The 19,777-nt window shown below is 40.7% G+C and overlaps 2 protein-coding genes across 2 annotated transcripts in view; one reads left to right on the top strand and one right to left on the bottom strand.

Annotated features, from left to right (window-relative positions):
- The window catches only part of GREB1L (GREB1 like retinoic acid receptor coactivator), a gene marked incomplete at both ends in the record, with an annotated part of 118,033 nt that extends 114,502 nt beyond the window's left edge, over positions 1-3,531 (top strand). The window contains 2 exons of the mRNA XM_080714718.1: positions 1,840-1,978; positions 3,368-3,531. Of these exons, the coding sequence (XP_080570844.1) occupies positions 1,840-1,978; positions 3,368-3,531 (303 nt within the window). The remainder of the gene's footprint in view (positions 1-1,839; positions 1,979-3,367) is intronic.
- Positions 3,532-11,668: 8,137 nt separating this feature from the next.
- ESCO1 (establishment of sister chromatid cohesion N-acetyltransferase 1) overlaps positions 11,669-19,777 on the bottom strand; it is a gene marked incomplete at its 5' end in the record, with an annotated part of 47,689 nt that continues 39,580 nt past the window's right edge. Inside the window, 3 exons of the mRNA XM_080714717.1 lie at positions 11,669-11,907; positions 15,971-16,158; positions 19,616-19,759. Of these exons, the coding sequence (XP_080570843.1) occupies positions 11,760-11,907; positions 15,971-16,158; positions 19,616-19,759 (480 nt within the window). The 3' untranslated portion in view covers positions 11,669-11,759. The remainder of the gene's footprint in view (positions 11,908-15,970; positions 16,159-19,615; positions 19,760-19,777) is intronic.

The raw sequence follows: 19,777 nt of genomic DNA, 5'->3' as shown, positions 1-19,777 counted from the left end.
AGTTGTTGTTAGTTTTGATTCTTACCTGCACCTCCAGGGTCCTGCTAAGCTTTCCCTTGGGATTACTTTTTGGAACTCCATTCTATTTTATTATATTCATTAATGTAATATATCCTCCTTGTAATAAAAATTTTTAAATATAGGAAAGGTAGAAGTTACCTCTCATAGGAACCAAATCTCTGTGTGCTACATTTCCTTCCAGGGCTTTTCCATCTGTACTGACAAACGCACTAACACCTAAGTCCAGCTATTCAATTGTGGAAGCTACTTTTTAAGATTTAACAGTACAAACATTTTTTTTTTTTTTTTTTTTTTTTTGCGGGTCTGGGGATGGAACCCAGGGACATTTGACCTCCGAGCTACACCCCCTGCCCTATTTTTTTACTCTTTATTTTGAAACCGGGTCTCACCAAGTTGCAGAGGGCCTAAGTAGCTGAGGCTGTCCGCGAACCGTGATCCTCCAGGTCTCAGCCTCCCAAATGCTGGGATTACAAGCGTGCGCCACCATGCCCGGCTTCAAACGTTTTTACATTCTCATTTTTATGCTTCAAAAATCTACACTGAGCCGGGCGTGGTGGCGCACGCTTGTAATCCCCGCGCTTGGGAGGCGGAGACAGGAGGATCGCGCAGGTTTGAAGCCAGCCGTGCTGGCTTAAGAGACCCTGTTTCCAAATACAAATATAAAAATAGGTCTGGGAGTGTAGCCCGGAGGTAGAAGGGTTTCCAGGAACCCCAGTACCACCACCACCAAAAAAAAAAAAAAAACCACTGAGCCAGGAATGGTGGCGCACGCTTGTAATCCCAGCATTTGGGAGGCTGAGACCTGAGGATCGTGGTTCGTGGACAGCCTCAGCTACTTAGTGAGGCCCTCTGCAACTTACTGAGACCCGGTTTCAAAATAAAGAGTAAAAAATAGGTCAGGGGGTGTAGCTCAGAGGTCAAATGCCTCTAGGTTCCACCCTCAGACCCTCCCCAAAAAAATCTACACTGTAGATGGGACAATGAATTATAGATCTTTAGAGGTAGAAGGAATATTAAAAGTCATCGGCAGTAATAGTACTCTTGATGGTACCGACGTAGCTGTGTATAACCTGGGCGTCCCCATTCTACTACCCTAGAGTCTGGGGTGCTCCCTACCACCACTAACAGCAGCGAATATTTGCTAGTTTACATGAATTCAGAAATAGCCGTAGGAAACAGGCACTACTGTTAGATCCACAGCTGAGGAAACAGGCATGATGACATGGAGGGAGGAAAGAACCAGCACTTGCAGCCAGGCTGACCGGCCACGCAGCGGTTCCACTGTCCTCACCCCAGCCACTTTATATTCTTCCCTGCACATTCTGTGAAGATCACGCTGAAGGGCTGTGCATAGTGGCACTGTAAACCCAGCACTTGGTAGGCTGAGACAGGAGGCTCACCAGTTCAAGGACAGCCTCACCAAACAGTCTCATCAACCTAGATTCTACCGCTGAGCTATATCCCAGCCCTATTTTTATTTTGAAACGGTCTCACTAGGTTGATGAGTCTCACTACTTGCTGAGGCTGTCCTTGAACCTGTGATCCTCCTGTCTCAGCCTCCTCAGTACTGAGATTACAATTGTGCACCACCACATGCAGCTTTAGTTTCTTAATATTAACTTCTGTCCTAACAGTCTTTTACTATGAAAAATAAATGAGAACATTTTAAATAGGTTATTACCTGGGGTAATAAAGTGCAAAGCTTAAATAACCACACTTCACACTGAAAAAGATTTAGCTGTTTATCTTATCCTGAAATAGAGGAAGGTACTGACTAGTTTTTGAAATACTCACCCTGTTTCTGTGTAATGCTTCCAGGTGGCCGTGTGCTACGTCAGCTCCAGACCCCACTCCAGCAATGTCAGCTGTGAAGGGGTGTTTTTCAGCGGACTCCTCCTGTACCTCTGTGACTCCTTTGTAGGTGCTGATCTTCTTAAGAAATTTAAGTTTCTAAAAGGTAAATCATTTTTAGTATCTTGATTGTGAATGTTATTGGTTCTCACAAAAACTTCAGAGTTGAAAGACACTAAAAAAAAAAAAAAAAAAAAAAAAAAAAAAAAAAACACCATCTTAACATTGGTTTTGGCCAATAATTTGAATACCTTGATTTTTAAGCCAGAGCCACTGATTTCTTAATTGGGGTAAAAAAAGAAGTGATTCTTATCCTAGTTAAGTGAAGATAATAGCCAGATTTGTGACCATCTTAAGTAGGTTTTTGCCACTATTAATTTTAGAACGGAATTTAGGAATACATAATGCTTCTCGTATTGTCTAGCTGAAACAAAACTAGGTTAATGAGCTTGCATGTATACGGCCACTATATGCATTCTATAGTGATTTGAATGTAACATACTCAGTTGGAAATCAACCACAATAATCTGTGTGATCACATCCCCAGACAAAAACCCTTAGTTGGGATTTTGGTACAAAGCTAAAGATATTTCAGTAAGTATGCATCATAGAAAGAGTCAAATTTGCCTAAGAACAAACTGTAGGTTAAACATCACAAATAATCCTGACATGATAACCTTTGAAGTCACACTGTCAACATGACTTACATGATGATGTGAGATCATAACGCACCAATGAAAGCACGTTATTACAAAAAACGAGGTTCAGGAAACTGTGTATGAGAAAAGAGAAAAGTGCATTTATTTCGGTATGTGTAAAGTACCACTAGCCAGCAGTCCTAAGAGGCGGCTTGCTTGCCCATCACCACTCAGGCGTATCTGGAGGGATCCGTGGTTGTCAGTGAGGGACGCTGAGCACACAGTGGGCAGAAACCAGGGACACTGCTGAACACTTCACAAAGCACAGACTAGCCCGGCCTAACAGTTATCCAGTCCAAAGCGCTAGGGCTGCTGCATGTGGTGGCGCACACTTGTAATCCCAGCATTTGGGAGGCTAAGACAGGAGGACTGCGGTTTACGACAGCCTCAGCTCCTTAGTGAGGCTCCTGCAACTTAGACCTTACAAAGAATAAATTAAAAAAATAGGGCTGGGGGTACAACTCGGAGGTATAATGCCCCCATGGGTTCCATCCCCAGTACTGAAAAAAAAAAAGTGCTAAAGTTAAGAAAGTTAAGAAACCCTGTTCTAGAGGAATGTACAAGACGTCACACTGGTTACCACAGGGCAACCAGCAGGCAGTGGTTGGGCAATTTCTCATTTTACACTCTGGTAAACTTTCGAATTTGCAAGGCTACTTACTCAAATAATAAAATTACACAGTTCTCAGAGGTTACTTACCTGTATGTTGGGGTTAGTTTGGGAGCATATCAAAGAACACCTTAAGGTTGTCAACTCGATCCCAGAGCCTAAGACACCGTCTGCCTTTTCCCCGAAGGTGCTACCCTGTGCGTCATCTGCAGAGACAGAAGCTCTCTACGCCAAACAATCGTCCGCTTAGAGCTGGAGGATGAGTGGCAGTTCCGCCTCCGGGATGAGTTTCAAACTGCTAATAGCAGCGATGACAAGCCTCTCTACTTTCTTACTGGACGCCATATATGAGCTTTCAAAGGAACCAAAAATGACAAAGGGATGCCTTGCTGGGGTCGATCAGAAACAATTATTGGAGATTTTTTTTCCTTTAAAGTACAATCACTGCGGAGCAAAGTGCAACATTTGTCTCTTCTCCAAAGAACCCCAACCCGGCCGGGGTCTCGGGGCCACCACTCTCCTTTAGTTTCAGTGACAGAACCTTAAGTTCCAGTGAAGTCCACCGTGGCAGGGATGCAGTTCCTTAAGACGTGGTCTGCCTTGGAGCCTGAGGATAGACTCTGGAGAAGAACGATGGAGTTTGCGTTGCTTTTTCTACTACACTATGTTAGGGGGAACTGAGCATTAGCTAGCTGGAACGTGTGACAGAAGACTCACACCGTTGGTGTGGAATTAAATGAAGATTAACGTTTGAGGCTTGAACCCTCAGTTTCTCTTCAGATCTGTACTTTGGTACAGTATTACTCAGGGGTCTGAAATGATAGAATGTAGAAGATATTTGTATTTAAAAAAAAGTAGCTTTTTCTTTCTCTGTGCAGTGTTAGTTTAAGATTTATAATCTTATATGTATTGAAACTTTTGGCAAAATTTCCACAGGAGTTAAAAGTTTACTATTTAAACTGAACAAACAGATCAGTAAATGCAGAGCAGGCACTGTGTACATTTATGAAGCGTCTCCTAGCTTAATTCCTTTGCTTTGCCCATTCTTTAAAGATGTCTCCCATCTCTAAGCACGTGTCTGTGAGACTGTGGAATGGTGACTGATCTCGGGCGAGAACCTAATTTGGGCCAGTTAAGCTTTTAGCAGTTAACCTGCACCCACCGTTTTGGCTGGAAATACGCAGCCAAGTCCAATGCACCAGCAAAACTCAATGTCAGGCTGGGCTTCTATTGAGAGTAGAACTAGTTTGATTTTTTCAGGGACTCAAGCAAAGCTTCCTTTAAAAGACAAACTGAATATTAGCTGCCTTATACTGACAACAGAAACTGCTGAAATGAAAACTAGAGCCATGGAAAGAGAACTTTTACTTTATTCTACCACCGGCTTTTGAGGAGTAAGGAAGATGCCACGAAGAATCTTTTAGACTTATTAACATCCACAGGTAGCATCTGACCAGTAACAGTAGGAGGCTAAGTTTCTATGGATTTCTCGCCAAGTTTTTAATCAGAAGCAGATTTTTAAAAATAATCTCGACCACTCCATTGAAGTTTATACTTATATTACTCTAGTTCTCATCATTCAATGATCTCCTGAGATTTTTCTCATCCCAGTCTATATTATCACTTTATCCCCTATTAACAAGGCCATTTTTACTTGAATATGTCCTGTGTCCTGACACTACCAAGAGGGGCCTATTAAGCCTGCATTTACTTAGAACAAATAGTGTTAATTGACCAGCTTTATTATCTTGTGATAACAAGTTTACAGCTAGTGAAAAGATGGAATGTACTAGATGAAAAACGGTTTGCAGATCTCAGTTTAATGTAGCTACTTATAATGCTTTAAATGTATTTTGAAATGAACCATTCCTTTTAATCCCACTTTTAATTGTCCTTCAAAGAGGACCTGCCTTATCTATGCTTTTAAAATACTCCTTGAGTACAGCAGAATTTTTGTCAAAGAGGTATGTTCTGAGGCAATTTGGTATGAATTTTATATGAATGTATTTCACTTGTTCCTGTTTTGTTGAAAAGGCCTGAGGCAGATGCTATCAAGAAACCCACTGTTGTGCAATATTCCAATAACATTTACAATAGGGCAAATAAAATACTTGAAATAGTTCTAAGATGATTTTACCTGGGGTAGATGGCCTCTCAGTTTCTTTGGCTTTGTGACTTGTCTAAAAATCGTTTTTAAAAAGTTGCTTTAGATGCAGGTACTCCGTGTTAGAGCTGCACCATGAAAATTTAAGCCATTATTTGCTTAAAAGTTCTACTCAGCTGTGAAAGAGAAATGCCAGAATAAAGCCAAGCAACCATCACCCCAATAATGGAGAAGCTTAACCTGCCTATTCCTTTGAAAGCCAATTTTAGGGTTTTAAAATTGCCTAACTAGTATACTTCGTTAGAGAATATTCGATCCTCTTTAAGGATAAAGTTGCACAAGCACAGGACACCGTGAGTTGTTAAAATATATCTTAGTGTTTGGTTTTCGGCTCTCCCCACCCTTAGAACACTCGTGTGGGGCAAAGGGATTCGTTAGGCCCACACGGTAACTCACCTATAGACCTGCTGAACCTTGAAAATGACAGTTCACACAGGTTAATGAATGTAAACTTAGGATGAGAATTGTTGTAGTCAATTTGTTTGGCTGTAATTTATGCAATTTCTTTTTGTGACTTTTAGAAAAGGAGGCACCTGTGTTCCTTTATTACTGTAAAATTTTCTTAACCAAAATTTGGTGAATTTCACTCGTCAGTCTACCTCACATTTTGTGTATGATTCTGAGTTGTCTTAAGTTGTGTCTATAGAATGTTGTTGTCCTTTCGTAATTTGGTGAATGTATTAAAATTCTCTCCCACTTCCCATCCCCCCAAAAAAGTTTGTCTTCTTTAACTCACTTTTCTATTATGTTAAAAAAAAAATGGGATGTGCCGGGCATGGTGGCGCACGCTTGCAATCCACGCGCTTGGGAGGCGGAGACAGGAGGATCGCGCAGGTTCGAAGCCAGCCACACGCGCTGGCTTAGGAGACCCTGTTTCCAAATAAAAATATAAAATAGGTGTGGGAGTGTAGCCTGAAGGTAACCCCAGTACCACCAAAAAAAAAAAAAAAAAAAAAAGGGATGAGATTCCTAACTCCAATATCCAAGAAAGGCTGAAAATCCCCATATCACAGATGGGGTGCCTCTGAGAGTCTACTGTTCTGGTACAACAGTTCTAGAAAGTACTAAATGTTGAATGAAAATCTATAGCTTATACAAAGCACATAAAATATGCAGAGTCATTTGCAGATTTCTACATATTTATAGATGACAGACTTGAAAATGATTAAAGAGATATAGAAATATTCACAGTAAGCATTTGGGAGGCTGAGACAGGAGGATTGCGGTTCGCGGACAGCCTCAGCTACCTAGTGAGACCCTTTACAACTCAGTGAGACCCGGTTTCAAAATAAAAAATAGGGCTAGGGGTGTAGCTCAGAGGTAGAATGCCCCTGGGTTCAATCCCCGGTACTGCGAATAAAAATATTCACAGTACATCCCCTTTTATTTGTAGATCACGAATCTACTCACTCTGGCATCCTCCTGAGAAACACAACTTTGGTTTGCTAGAAATGTGTCGTATGATACAAGGTGTTACTGTTAACCTCCAATTTTTTTCTAAACGCAACCTAATTTGACCAACTCTTGAGAAGCAATAAATGTCCCAGAAAAATGCATTTCAGCTCTAATACCTGGGGGATAGTAAAATAATAGAATTTGGCACGGTACCCATGAACACTTCTGGGCCAGAGGCCCCAAACCATTATCTCAGGAAGGGCAATAAATATTTCTAAGTCTAATGACAAAATGAAAACGCAAAAACTGCTAGTGTCTTAAAACAACTGTCTTGAAAAGACTAAAACACTGCAGTGGCCAGATCTTCACATTCAACTACCACACCTGGAGCAAATGCAAAGAACAAGCAGTCCTCCGGCTTAGCTTTAGACACGACACTGGCCCTTAGACTTCCTCTAGGTCTAGGAAAATATTACTATAATAACTAAGCCCTGACCACAACGAGAGGAGAAAACACTCTAAAGCTGATTTCGGGAATGGCCCGGAAGGCACACACCACAAATTCACTTTGACCTTCACTGGCAAGTACTGAGCTGAAGCATCCACTTCAGTGACCATGACAACAGAAGAAACAAGTTATAAGAAAGGGCAACATCGGGAAGTTGTTTTCTGACCACTTCATCCCCAAGTACTCCATTGTATTTTTTTTCTTTTTCTTTTTCTTTTTTTTTTTTGTGTGTGGTACTAGGGATGGAACCAGGGGCTTTCTACTCCCGGGCTATACTCCCAGACCTATTTTCTATTTTATTTGGAAACGGTCTCACTAAGCTGCTGAGAGCCTAAGTAGCTGAGGCTGGCTTTGAACCCGGGCCATCCTCCTGTGTCAGCTGCCCAGTGCTGGGATTACAAATGCGCCACCACGCCCAGCCCATTGTATTTTTATTACAGGAGTGGGAGGGGAGCTGCCATGAGGAAAAACTCGTCCCTTTTCTCTGCCAGAAGGGGCAGGAGTCCTGAGAGATGATGCTTGTCCGTGGTCACAATTGCAGGAATCAGCTCAGCAGTCTTAATGCTATGTGAACTGTGGCTGGCAAGAGTATGGCTGTTTTTCCTGTCCAGAAGGTTAAGACTCTCTAGCTGGGCAGCCAGGTAAAGCGTGTAAGAACCACTGAACTATCATTGCAGGCCTATAGTACTCAGCAACCGTCTGTATGGTGGTCATGCCTTCTGTTGATACACAAGTTCACACTTGCATATTTTGAGCTAATATTCTGCTTTTTATAATTCCTGCTCAAAGAAAACAATCATGGCAGGGCCCATGCCATGATGCACACCTGTAACCTCAGTACTTGGGAGGCTGAGACGAGAGTATCACAGGTTCAAGGACGACCTCAGCAACTCATTGAGGCTCTCAGTAACTTAGTAAGACCTGTTTCCAAATTAAAAAAATAAGAATCAGTCTGGGGGGGTATAGCTCGAAGGTAGGATGCCCCTGAGTTCAATACCTAGCACCACAAGAAAAAAAGGAAAAAAGCAAGTTAACAGTCATATCATCTGTGCACACAGAGGAGGATATAAACAATCGAAAATCTCATGGTTACTATAACTATATGCTGGATATTTATTAAAAACCAACAACTATTTGAGGGATGCTCACAAAAAAATTACAGACACCTCAGCTAAGTTGGTTGGGCTGGTTTCAAATCTCCAATCCTCCGGTCTTCTCTTCCCAAGAGCTGGGATTACAGGTACGCGCCACCGCGTCCAGCTTCAGGTATCGTGCCTTCAAGATGTTCAGTGGGGATACCCCTCGTGAATCTCTCCCACGTTTTCCCTTTCTAAGCCGCAGTACGATCTCTCTCAAGCCTTCTAAGAACTAACTCCAAGTTTACTTTTATGCTCAGTCACAAACTCTAGATCCACAAATCTCCACTAGGAGGTTCTATAACCATCCTAAAATCTTTTTTTTTTTTTTCTATTTCTGGTGGTTTTTATTCCTTTGTTTTTTTAATTTTTTTTTATTGGTGCACTGTATTCATACATCATAATGGTATAAAGAAAATACTTTTGTAGACATACATGCACACATCGCCCAGTCAGCTCCTACCCGATCCCCACCCCGTTCCCTCCCCATCCCTCCTTCCCATGCTTGGCTTAGTGGTTGACATCTAGTTTTATAGCAATTTATCCAATATTAACGATGATAATCTCACATAACAGTTTCATCTGTCTGATACCAAGCTTTTGATGACTTAAAGATAACATTTCAGTATTTCTTTTTGCTTTCTTTCTTACCAGAGAATATTTTTTTTAGGTTAAACTATCATACATTTATTTATTTTTCAGAAAAAAATCTATCCTGATATGGAATATGGACTCTAGATATCCAAAACAATCTCAAAAAAGAACAAAGCTAGAAGATGTATATTTTCTGATTTCAAACCTTATAAAGCTACAATAATTGAAACAGTGTAGTACTGTTCTAAAGGCAGATATATAAACCATTGAAGTTAAATAAAAGCCTAGAGCTAAATTCTTCCCTATATTGTCAAGTTATTTTTGACAAGGTTTCCATGAACATTTGGTGGAGGAAATACTAATCTTTTAACTAAATATTGTTGAAAAATAATAATTACATGAAAAAGAATAAAACTGGACCCTTACCTAACACCATATACAAATATTAACTTAAAATAGATAAAAGACCTAAATATAAATCTTAATACTATACACTTTTAGAAGAAAATCTGGGTCATAAAACCTCACAACATTGAAATTGGCAGTGATTTCTTGGATATGATTTCAATGGCACAGGCAACAGACGGGTAAACAAACTCCCCCAAAATTAAAAAAAATATTGTATATCCAAAGACAATGTAAACAGAGTTAAAAGTTACTGATAGAATGGGATAGAATATTTCTAAATGTTATATCTGAAGGTATATTAATATTCCAACTAGAAATCCTAAAAATTAGCAACAATAAAAGCAAACAATACAATTTAGAGATAGGTAAAAGACTAACATAAATAATGAATCTCCACAGATAACCAATCTTAGTTGTCTGTTGGATGGAAAATCTTGTTTCTCTGGTTCTGGTGTGTGTTACCTATTTCTTCTTTGTAGTTAATCTCAGTATTTTCTCTAGCGCTGGTTTTGAAGACATAAATTCCTTCAGTTTCTGAAATCTTGAACAAAACTGAGTTTCCCTTCCCCCATCAGCTCTTCCCAGCCCGATTCTTTCTATACCCCACCTTGGCCAATCCCGCTACTGAATTATGGAACCAAACTCTCACTTACCCTAGGTTTTTGTCATAATCCTCTTCCAACCAGTTAAAACCTCAAACCAACTCTTCAACAGGATCTTCTTGGTATGAATGCATCTCTGCTCTCCATCTGCACATCACAGCCTCAACATTTCATACCCATTGATAAAAGAGTCTCAATTATCTTAAAAACTCCAGATTCCTGTCTTGTAAACCCTACCTCGTGGGGGTCATGTGCACATGCCATGGTTGAATGATGCAGCTGAGCACAGTGGCACACACCTGTGATCCTGGCACTTTGGAGGCCGAGACAGGCATGTACCACCACACCCAGCAGAATTCTGCCTTTTCAAGATCAATTTCAGCTAAATTGCTGCTGATATAATAATCCTTTGGGAAACCAATGAAAACCACTTTTAAGAAACCACTTTTAAGAACCCAGTGTTTTAATCATATTCAAACCTAAGAAATTCAAGAAGCATAAATGACAAAATGACATTATTGTAGCACATTTACCGCTTAGAAAAAGCTAGCGAGTATTTTATTATTTTATTCTACATTATATACAGGTCATAAAAGGCCACAGCAGTTTTTCAACATATAAACCCTTTAAAAGCAGAGGGCACTATGAAGGATAGACAAGTATGAAAATGAAGTCCAAAATGAGGGCATATGCTCAGTGCAGTACTTCTGAGGAATAACAAAGCAGATACCAAGTCATCCATATTTAGCTTACACTATTCCATTGTTTTCTAAATAAATCTCTCTGAAATTTGTTTATGGCCTAGTTGTGCCATGTTGCCATTTACTTTAAAAAAGTGAAACCAGACCAGGTGCGGTGGTACATGCCTATAATCCCAGTACTTGGGAGGCTGGGACAGGAGGATTGCAGGTTTGAGGCCAGCCTCAGCAACTAGAGTGAAACCCTCCACAACTTAGCCAGACTCTGTTCTAAAAGAAAAAAATAAGAGGACTGGGGTTGTAGCTCAGAAGGAGAACTCTGCTGACTTCAACTTCTAGTACCCCAAACACAAACAAAAGTTAAAACTAGAATGAAATAATGAACCTGGAGGGCACCTTCATAACTCCAGCCACCTAGAACTCTATGTAGGGAAGCCTCAATCATACCTCCTTCTACTCCTTCCTGCCATCAAGGACAGAGAAGAGAACTGGAAGAAAAAAGCTCACTATTCCAAACTCTTCCTGCTTCTTTCCTTTTCTGTAGGTTTCTTGAAAGTGTACTTTAGGCCTTTTAAAAATTAGCTTCAGATTCCTAAACACGCAATACCGCAACCTCCTTAAATAGTTAAGTCAAAAACACTGGTTTCCACACTGTGAAATACAATCTTTAAACCTATAACTGGTATCAGCAGACCAATATAAAAAAATACAGTACCAAGCTACACTGGTATATTTCCACATTAAGAACTTCAAAATATACTCATCACTGAGACCATAGTCCTTGCATTAGTTTTTAGTCCACTATGAACAATTATCTGCTGCATGTAAACATGTCTAAATAACTATAGATAAAATACATTAATCATAAATTTCTGTAAAAGATAATAAAATATCTTCTTTAAAAAACAAAACAATAAGCTATTACTGCATTGTTTCCAATTTTATGAAAATGGAACAACCACATGGTTGTTGCCAGTCCTGAGTTCATTGTAATAAAAATGGCCCTAGTTCCTGGTTAAAGTCAGCAACCAATCCATGATCTTCAATAGACGTCTTCTAGTACTGTAGACGAGATTAAGTGGTGTTCTGTCCATTAATGAAATTGTACACCAAAAACTGACCAGTGCCACAGTACTGTGTCGCAAACAGTTTTCCATCGGGAGTGGGATCTGAGAAAGCAATTTCTTCTTTACTCAAATACGAACCATATATAAAGTTACTCCTGTTTAAAGAAGAAAAAAAAAGCATGGGTGATATGGAAAGTTAAAAAATATTTCTAATCTTAAAATTAGAAAAGCCTGTTAATTCATTTTCACTAGGAAGGCTTCTTGGGTAATAATAAATTATTTTCAAGCTGTTGAAATAACCGCTCAGCCGGGCGTGGTGGGCACGCTTGTAATCCCCGCGCTTGGGAGGCGGCGACAGGAGGATCGCGCAGGTTCGAAGCCAGCCGTACTGGCGTTAAGAGACCCTGTTTCCAAATAAAAATATAAAAAAATAGGTCCAGGAGTGTAGCCCGGAGGTAGAAGGGTTTCCAGGAACCCCCGTACCACAAAAAAAAAGAAAAAAACCCCAAAACTACAAGATGGGCATTATGCACAAACTTGTAGTCCCAATACTTGAGAGGCCGACGGAGGATCGCAAGTGTGAAGCCAGTTGCACAGTAGCTCAGTGAGACCCAGTTTCAAAATGAACAAGGCTGAAGGTCAGGCACGGAGGAATGTGCCTGTAATCCTAGTACTTGCGAGGCTGAGACAGGAGGATCACAGGTTTACGACTAGCCTCAGCCATTTATTGAGATCCTCTGCAACTTAGCATGACCCTGTTTAAAAATAAAGTAATAGAACTGGGGTGCAGCTCAGAGGCAGAAAAGTTCCCGGATTCAGTCCCCATAACACAAACACACATTAAAAAAGAAGCCGCGTGTGCTGGCACTCCTCTGTAATCCCAGTACTTAGGACACGAACAGAGGAGTGCAAGTTTGAGGCCAGCCTCAGCAACTCAGCAAGACCGTTTCAAAAAATAAAAATCTTACAGCATCAACAACTTAGAGAGAGCCTATCTCAAAATAAAAAAAGTAAATGGGGGCTGAGGATGTAGCTCAGGTAGAATACCCCTGAATTCAACCCCAGTACTGAAAATAAAACAGAAAATTATTAAAAAACAAAACAAAACCTTAGTTGGGCATAGTTGCGCGCGCTTGTAATCCCAGTGCCTGGGAGGCTGAGGCAGGAGGATCGCGCAGGTTCGAAGCCAGCCTCAGCTACTGAGTGAGGCTCTCAGCAACTTAGTGAGACCCTGTTTCCAAATACAGTGTAAAATAGGGGAGTATAGCCCAGAGGTAGAAAAGCCCCTGGGTTCCACCCCCAGTACCACCAAAAAAAATTAAAAATAAAAACCTTAAAAATGTTGAGGTTATGGCAGGTCCCCTGTACATACATACATACATACATACATACATACACACATACATATACATAAATAAATGCAAAATAAAAAATAAATAATATGGAGCCAGGGGTGTAGGTCAGAGGTAGAATGCCTCTGGGTTCAATCTCTGGTACCAAACACACACATACAAAAGCACTAAGTATAGCTCAGTACTAGCCACCTACTTAGCCTCAGCAAGTTATTGAGACTGTTTCAAAATAAAATAGGGTTGAGGCTTGAAGGGAGAATGCCTCTAGATTCAAACCTATTATTATTATTATTATTTTTTGGTGGTACTGGGGTTCCTGGAAGCCCTTCTACCTCCAGGCTACACTCCCAGACCTATTTTTACATTTTATATTTGGAAACAGGGTCTCCTAAGCCAGCGCGCACGGCTGGCTTCGAACCTGCGTGATCCTCCTGTCTCTGCCTCCCAAGCGCGGGGATTACTAGCGTGCGCCACCACGCCCGGCAAACCTATTTTTTTTTAAGGTGGAACTAAGGGTTGAACCCAGGGGCATTGTACCTCCGAGCTACACCCCCAGCCTTATTTTTTATTCTTTTTTTTTTTTTTTTTGCAGGTCTAGGGATAGAACCCAGGGGCATTCAACCTCTGGGCTACACCCCTGCTCTATTTTTTATTCTTTACTTTGAAATCGGGTCTCACTGAGTTGCAGAGGGCCTCACTAAGTAGCTGAGGCTGTCTACAAACCACAATCCTCAGGTCTCAGCCTCCCAAATGCTGGGATTACAAGCGTACGCCACCATGCCTAGCTTATTTTTTATTCTTAATTTTGAAGCTGGGTCTCAAAATCACTAAGTTACGGACAGCTGAGGCTGGCCATGAATCTGCAATCCTCCCCTCTCAGCCTCCCAAGTACTAGGATTATCTCTAGTTAAAAAAATAAAATAAAAAAAGCCAGGTGTGGTGACGCACACTTGTAATCCCTGCACTTGGGAGGCGGAGACAGGAGGATCGCGCAGGTTTGAAGCCAGCCATGCTGGCTTAAGAGATCCTGTTTCCAAATTTTAAAAAGTATAAAATAAGGTCTGGGAGAGTAGCCCGGAGGTAGAAGGTTTCCAGGAACCCCAGTAGCACAAAAAAAAAAAAAAAAAAAAAAAGAGGAAAATGGGTTAACATTTAACCACAATATACCATACCAGAATTCTCATACTGTCATCACTGTAATCTTCACAAGGAATGCTGAACATCAATAATAGGAGGACCACGAGAAAGAACTATAAGTGAAAACTAATTCAAACTATGCATTTTAATAGGGAGCGTCTTTGCCATCATACAAGATAAATACAATGACCGCACTGCCTTATTAATTTATTTTTATAAAGTAAAGCTACTTATGGCTATTACAAAATTTAGAAGAGGGACAATACTATCCTTTAGGACTATGACATTTAATCAGTTCATTCTCCAGGTTTAGTTCTAAAAGAGCTAAAAACAGACCTGCCTATGGTTATGAACTGAGCAGGTAGATTTGAGCTCTTCTGAATCATTAGTCACTAATAAAGTTAATAGACCAGATACATAGTAAGGACCTAAGATCATTAAAGCTTTAGGATCTCACTTATAACAAAATGAATTATTTTGAAGGCTACACTCACAGATAACAGTAGACAAAGAGATTTTATAAAGAAACAAAAAAATGACCTAAGAATTTCTTTAAATGATTATTTCCCCCCTATTAATTCTTTATCAAAGTGTGTTATAGAACAAAAACCAAAACCTGCAATTAAGCGGGCATGGTGCGCTCACTTATAACCCTAGTACTTGGGAGGCTGAGACAGGAGGACTGCGGTTCATGGCCAGCCTCAGCTACTCTGTAAGGCCCTCCGCAACTTAGTGAGATTCTGATTCAAAATAAAAAATAAGCTGGGCGTGGTGGTGCACATTTGTAATCCCAGCATTTGGGAGGCTGAGACAGAAGGATTGTGGTTCATGGCCAGCATCAGGTATTTAGTGAGGCCCTCCGCAACTTAGTGAGACCTTATTTAAAAATAAAGAATAAAAAATAGGACTAAAGGTGTAGCTTGGAGGTACGGTATCTCTAGGTTCCATCCCCAGTTCTGCAACAAACAAACAAACAAACAAAATTGGGTTGGGTTATAGCTCAAAGGTAGAATGTCTCTGGGTTTAACCCCCAGTACCCCCCCCCTGAAAAAAAATCTTCATATTAAACAGAGCTAGAAGTGAGTTATATGGGCCTGATAAAACAAATAAAAATGACAGTAAAAGTGGTTTAAAAATATAATGTTCAACCTAGGCGAACCATGATGGTACATGCCTGTAATCCTAGTACTTGGGAGACTGAGACAGGAGGATCACATTTTCAAAACAAGCCTCAGCAACTTAGCGAGGCAGTTTCAAAATACAAGATAAAATGGTATCAGTACTTGGGATGCTGAGACAGGGGGACCACAGGTTCAAGGACAGCCCTTAACAAGTAGTGAGACTCATACCCTAGCAAAACCCTGTTTCAAAATAAAATAAAATAGGATTGGGGGTATAGTTCAGAGGTAGAATGCACCATGTTTAATTCCTAGTACCACCCCCCCCCAAAAAAAAAGAGGAGCTGAGGATGTAGCTCAGAAGCAGAACATACCTGAGTTCAATCCCCAGTAGCACGCACACACACACACACCACACAAAAAACCAAATAAAACAAAAATAGTAACTTTTTCCTTCTCAAATTAATTTCCCAAAAACATGTACTTAGGCATACATAGTGTCATAATAGAAAAAGTTATAATTTATGATTAATTTAAATGCCGCTATTTATACTATAAATCGTCTTCAATCTTCAATGATGTCAAGTTGTCTGAAGAACTATTCAAGTTACCTTAAACATTCAATCATGCGAGAAGCTATCTTCTTCCGACGCATCATGCTGAATACCCATATTCGACTGATCCCACAGATAGCGGGCTCTGGCAATGTTGAGCAGCACCAGGCTTTCTGCCTTTCAAATCTCACTTTTTCTTCTTCAGATCTGATAACTGGAAGTTTCTCTTCTATAACTCTGTAGCCCTGACAAATATAAAAATTAGGGGGAAATTTTTACAGTGAGAATATTAACTGGCAATTGTCTAGTACACAGTGTTGAGAAAATCACTACATTTGGCTTCTTTTGTGTATGTGCATAGTACTAGGGACTGAACCCAAAGGTGTTCTACCTCTGAGCTACACCCCTGCCCTCTTATTTTTATTTTGAAACAGGGTCTAAGTTGCAGAAGAACTCACTAAGCTGCTGAAGCTGGCTGCGAACATGTGACCCTCCTGCCTCAGTTTCCTAAGTACTGGGATCATACGCATGTGCCACCATGCAACCACATCTGACTTCCTAATAAGCCATGGGGACCACTTATGCTTTCACTCTTATTTTTAGAAAATAGACAATTCTGGATCTATATTCTGTTCTTTCTACCTGACTTATGAGCTATATGGCCATGAGTTAAAGTCACTAAATTTCTTTAAGCTTTGGTTTTCTCCCCTACAAAATGGGGATAACTATCATCTCTCATTTTGAGAGATTAAATAAAGTAACATGTACAAAGCATCTCGCCCTTGTGAGGGGCCCATAAGAGAAAATAAATGTTAGTTCTCCTCACCTCCACCACTCTATAGACCAGCCAAAGGGCATGCTTACACCGTGCACAGTAGGGAAGCCTGTAATTCTAATTACACTGGGAGGCTGGGGCAGAAAGATTACAAGGTCAAGGCCAGCTTGAGCTACTTTCCTAGAATGTGTAGGGACCTGGGTTCAATTCCCAGGTGCACCACACACACAAAGGTACAAGTTAGCCAGACATGATCGCGCACACCTGTAATCTCAGTAACTGAGAAGCTGAGAAAGGAAGATGGCAGGTTTGATGCCAACATATGGTAATTAAGCAAGATCCTATTTCAAAATAAAAATAAAAAGGGCTGGGGGTGTACAGAAGAGCCCTGGAATCAATCCTCAGCACAAATTAAAAAGAAAGAACAAGGTAAGAACTCAGCGGTAATAATGGTCTCTGTGATGGCTGCCATAGCTCTTGGGTTAAGAGCTCTGCAGGAACCAGGGATAGGAGCCGGGCGCGGTGCACGCCCGTCATCCCAGCGTCCGGGAGGCTGAGACCGGAGGATTGCGGTCTGCGGACAGCCTCAGCTACTCAGTGAGGCCCTCCGCAACTCAGTGAGACCCTGCTTCAAAATAAAGAATAAAAAAAAGGTCTGGGGATATAGCTCGGAGGTTGAATGCCCCTCGTTTGAATCGTAAGACCCGCGAAAAAGAACTAAGAATAGGCATATAGAGAAAAAAAGAATTTCAAAGAAGCCTTTTCCTCACACTCTGATCTGTCAATAAAATGAAAAAAAAAAAAAAGGGAAAAAATAACCTCCACATTCTCTGCCAAACCTAGCTGTCAAAAAAGGACATGATCAGCCTCTTAATTTATAGAACAATGTATAAAACTCAAAATTAGGCCACACAATTAAAGTTACTGTTATCTTCCATTTTCAACACTGCCTCAAATCTTTCTTGGAAAAAGGTTAAAAAATTAAAACAGTGGTTTGCACTTTGTAAAATAACTCAATCTCTGCATGGCACAATTTACAAGTCATTTTATATTAAATTCATATCCCCAAACTACTCACCAGTTATTTAAAACCAATCTTATCATAGCAAGATAAGAACTATACAATTTCAGGCTCAATTTTTTTTAACATGTAGGTTAACATATAGACATTAATTCATGCAAATTTATTTTGACTTTTTATTTATTTATTTTATGGTACTGGGGTTGGAACCCAGAGATTTTTTCTACCGCCCGGCTATATTCCCAGACCTATTTTTATACTTTATTTAGAAACACGGTCTCACTAAGTTGCTGAGGGCCTCACTAAGTAGCTGAGGCTGGCTTCGAACCTGTGTGATCCTCCTGTCTCCGCCTTCCAAGTACTGGGATTACAAGCATGCGCCACCACGCCCAGCTCTTGACTTTTTGTTTTATACAAAGTTTTAAAAGCCAGGTGTGAAGCCGGACATGGTGGCGCACGCCTGTAATCCCAGCATTCGGGAGGCTGAGACCGGAGGATCACGGTTTGCGGACAGCCTCAGCTACCAAGTGAGGCCCTCTGCAGCTCAGTGAGACCCGGTTTCAAAATAAATAAAAAATAGGGCAGGGGGTGTAGCTCGGAGGTCGAATGCCCCTGGGTTCCACCCCCAGACCCTAAAAAAAAAAAAAAAAAAGCTGGGTGTGGTAGCGCATGTTTATAATCCTCATACTTGGGGAGGCTGAGAGAGGAGGATTGCAGGTTCACAGCCAGCCTTAGCAACTTAGGCCCTCAGCAATTTGAGAGACCCTGTTTTAAAATAAAAGATTAAGTCAGGCCTAGTGGCACACACTTGTAATCCCCATACTGTTTCAAAATAAAGAGTAAAAAATAGGTTTGGGGGTATAGTTTGGAGACAGAATATCCCTGGGTTCAATCCCTAGTACTATAAATTAATTAATTAATAAAAAGGGCTAGAGCCAGGCGTGGTGGTTACACACTTGTAATCCCAGCATTTGGGAGGCTCAGACAAGAGGATCGTGGTTCGTGAACAGCCTCAGCTACTGAGTGAGACCCTTTGCAACTCAATGAGACCCTGTTTCAAAATAAAGAAAAAAAAAAATAGGTCTAGGGTATAGCTTGGAGGTAGAATGCCCCTGGGTTCTATGCTCAGTACTGTAATAAATAAGAAAATTAATAAATAAGTAAATAATAGGGCTAGAGCTGTAACTGAGCCAGAATGTCCCTGAGTTCAATCCACAGTACAGAGAGAGAGAGAGAGAAAAGAGAGAGAGAGACAGAGAGAGAACACGCACGCACACGCACGCACACCAGGTATGATGGCAACGTGCCAGTAATCCCAGAACTTGGAAGTCCTAGACAGGATTGTAGGTTCAAGAACAATCTCAGGAAGGATTGAGGGCTTACCAACCTAGAAAGACTCTGTTTCAAAATAAAAATAAAATAGGGCTAGGGGTATAGTTCCCAGGAAGAATGCCTCTGGTTTCAATCTTCAAGATGCTGGTTTTTTTTTTTTTTTTTTTGGCATGAAAGTGGCCAGAGACAAATGTGTGAGCAAACGGGTGTGGTTGTGTTACAATAAAATTTTATTTACAAAACAGGCCACATTTTTCCCACTATACTTTGCACACCCTTGATTTATCCCCGTAGTGCTGGGAGGGACTAACCGAGGCAGACATTATATTAGCATCCAATACGAAACCTTCATCCACTAACAGGACTTCTGATTATACAGAACTGTCTTAATGACTTGAAAAACTCCCACACAAGATACAAGCTCATTATGGTAAACAATTACACACAAGAACTCTCATGTTCCCACTCTTCTTTACCTAGAATGTAGACAATTATCAAGGTCATATTATTCAAGATTATACAGTAAATGCATTAAACACCAACTACTAATAGGTCCTCTTTAAAAGTCACTTACCCACTGGATATGTTCTGCAATTAGGCAGCCGACTACTTTTTTGTCATTAGAAATGAAAAGAAGTGTTTTAGTTCTGGAATAGCACATCAGTGGAGCCTGCTGGAAACCCAAATCATTATCAACCATCTCTCTAATCTCATCAACCTGCCAAATAAAGAGGAA

The sequence above is a fragment of the Muscardinus avellanarius genome, assembly GCF_963383645.1.
Source record: "Muscardinus avellanarius genome assembly, chromosome: 17".
Classification (NCBI taxonomy): Eukaryota; Metazoa; Chordata; class Mammalia; order Rodentia; family Gliridae; genus Muscardinus; species Muscardinus avellanarius.
This window is presented reverse-complemented; position numbering and strand designations above follow the sequence as displayed.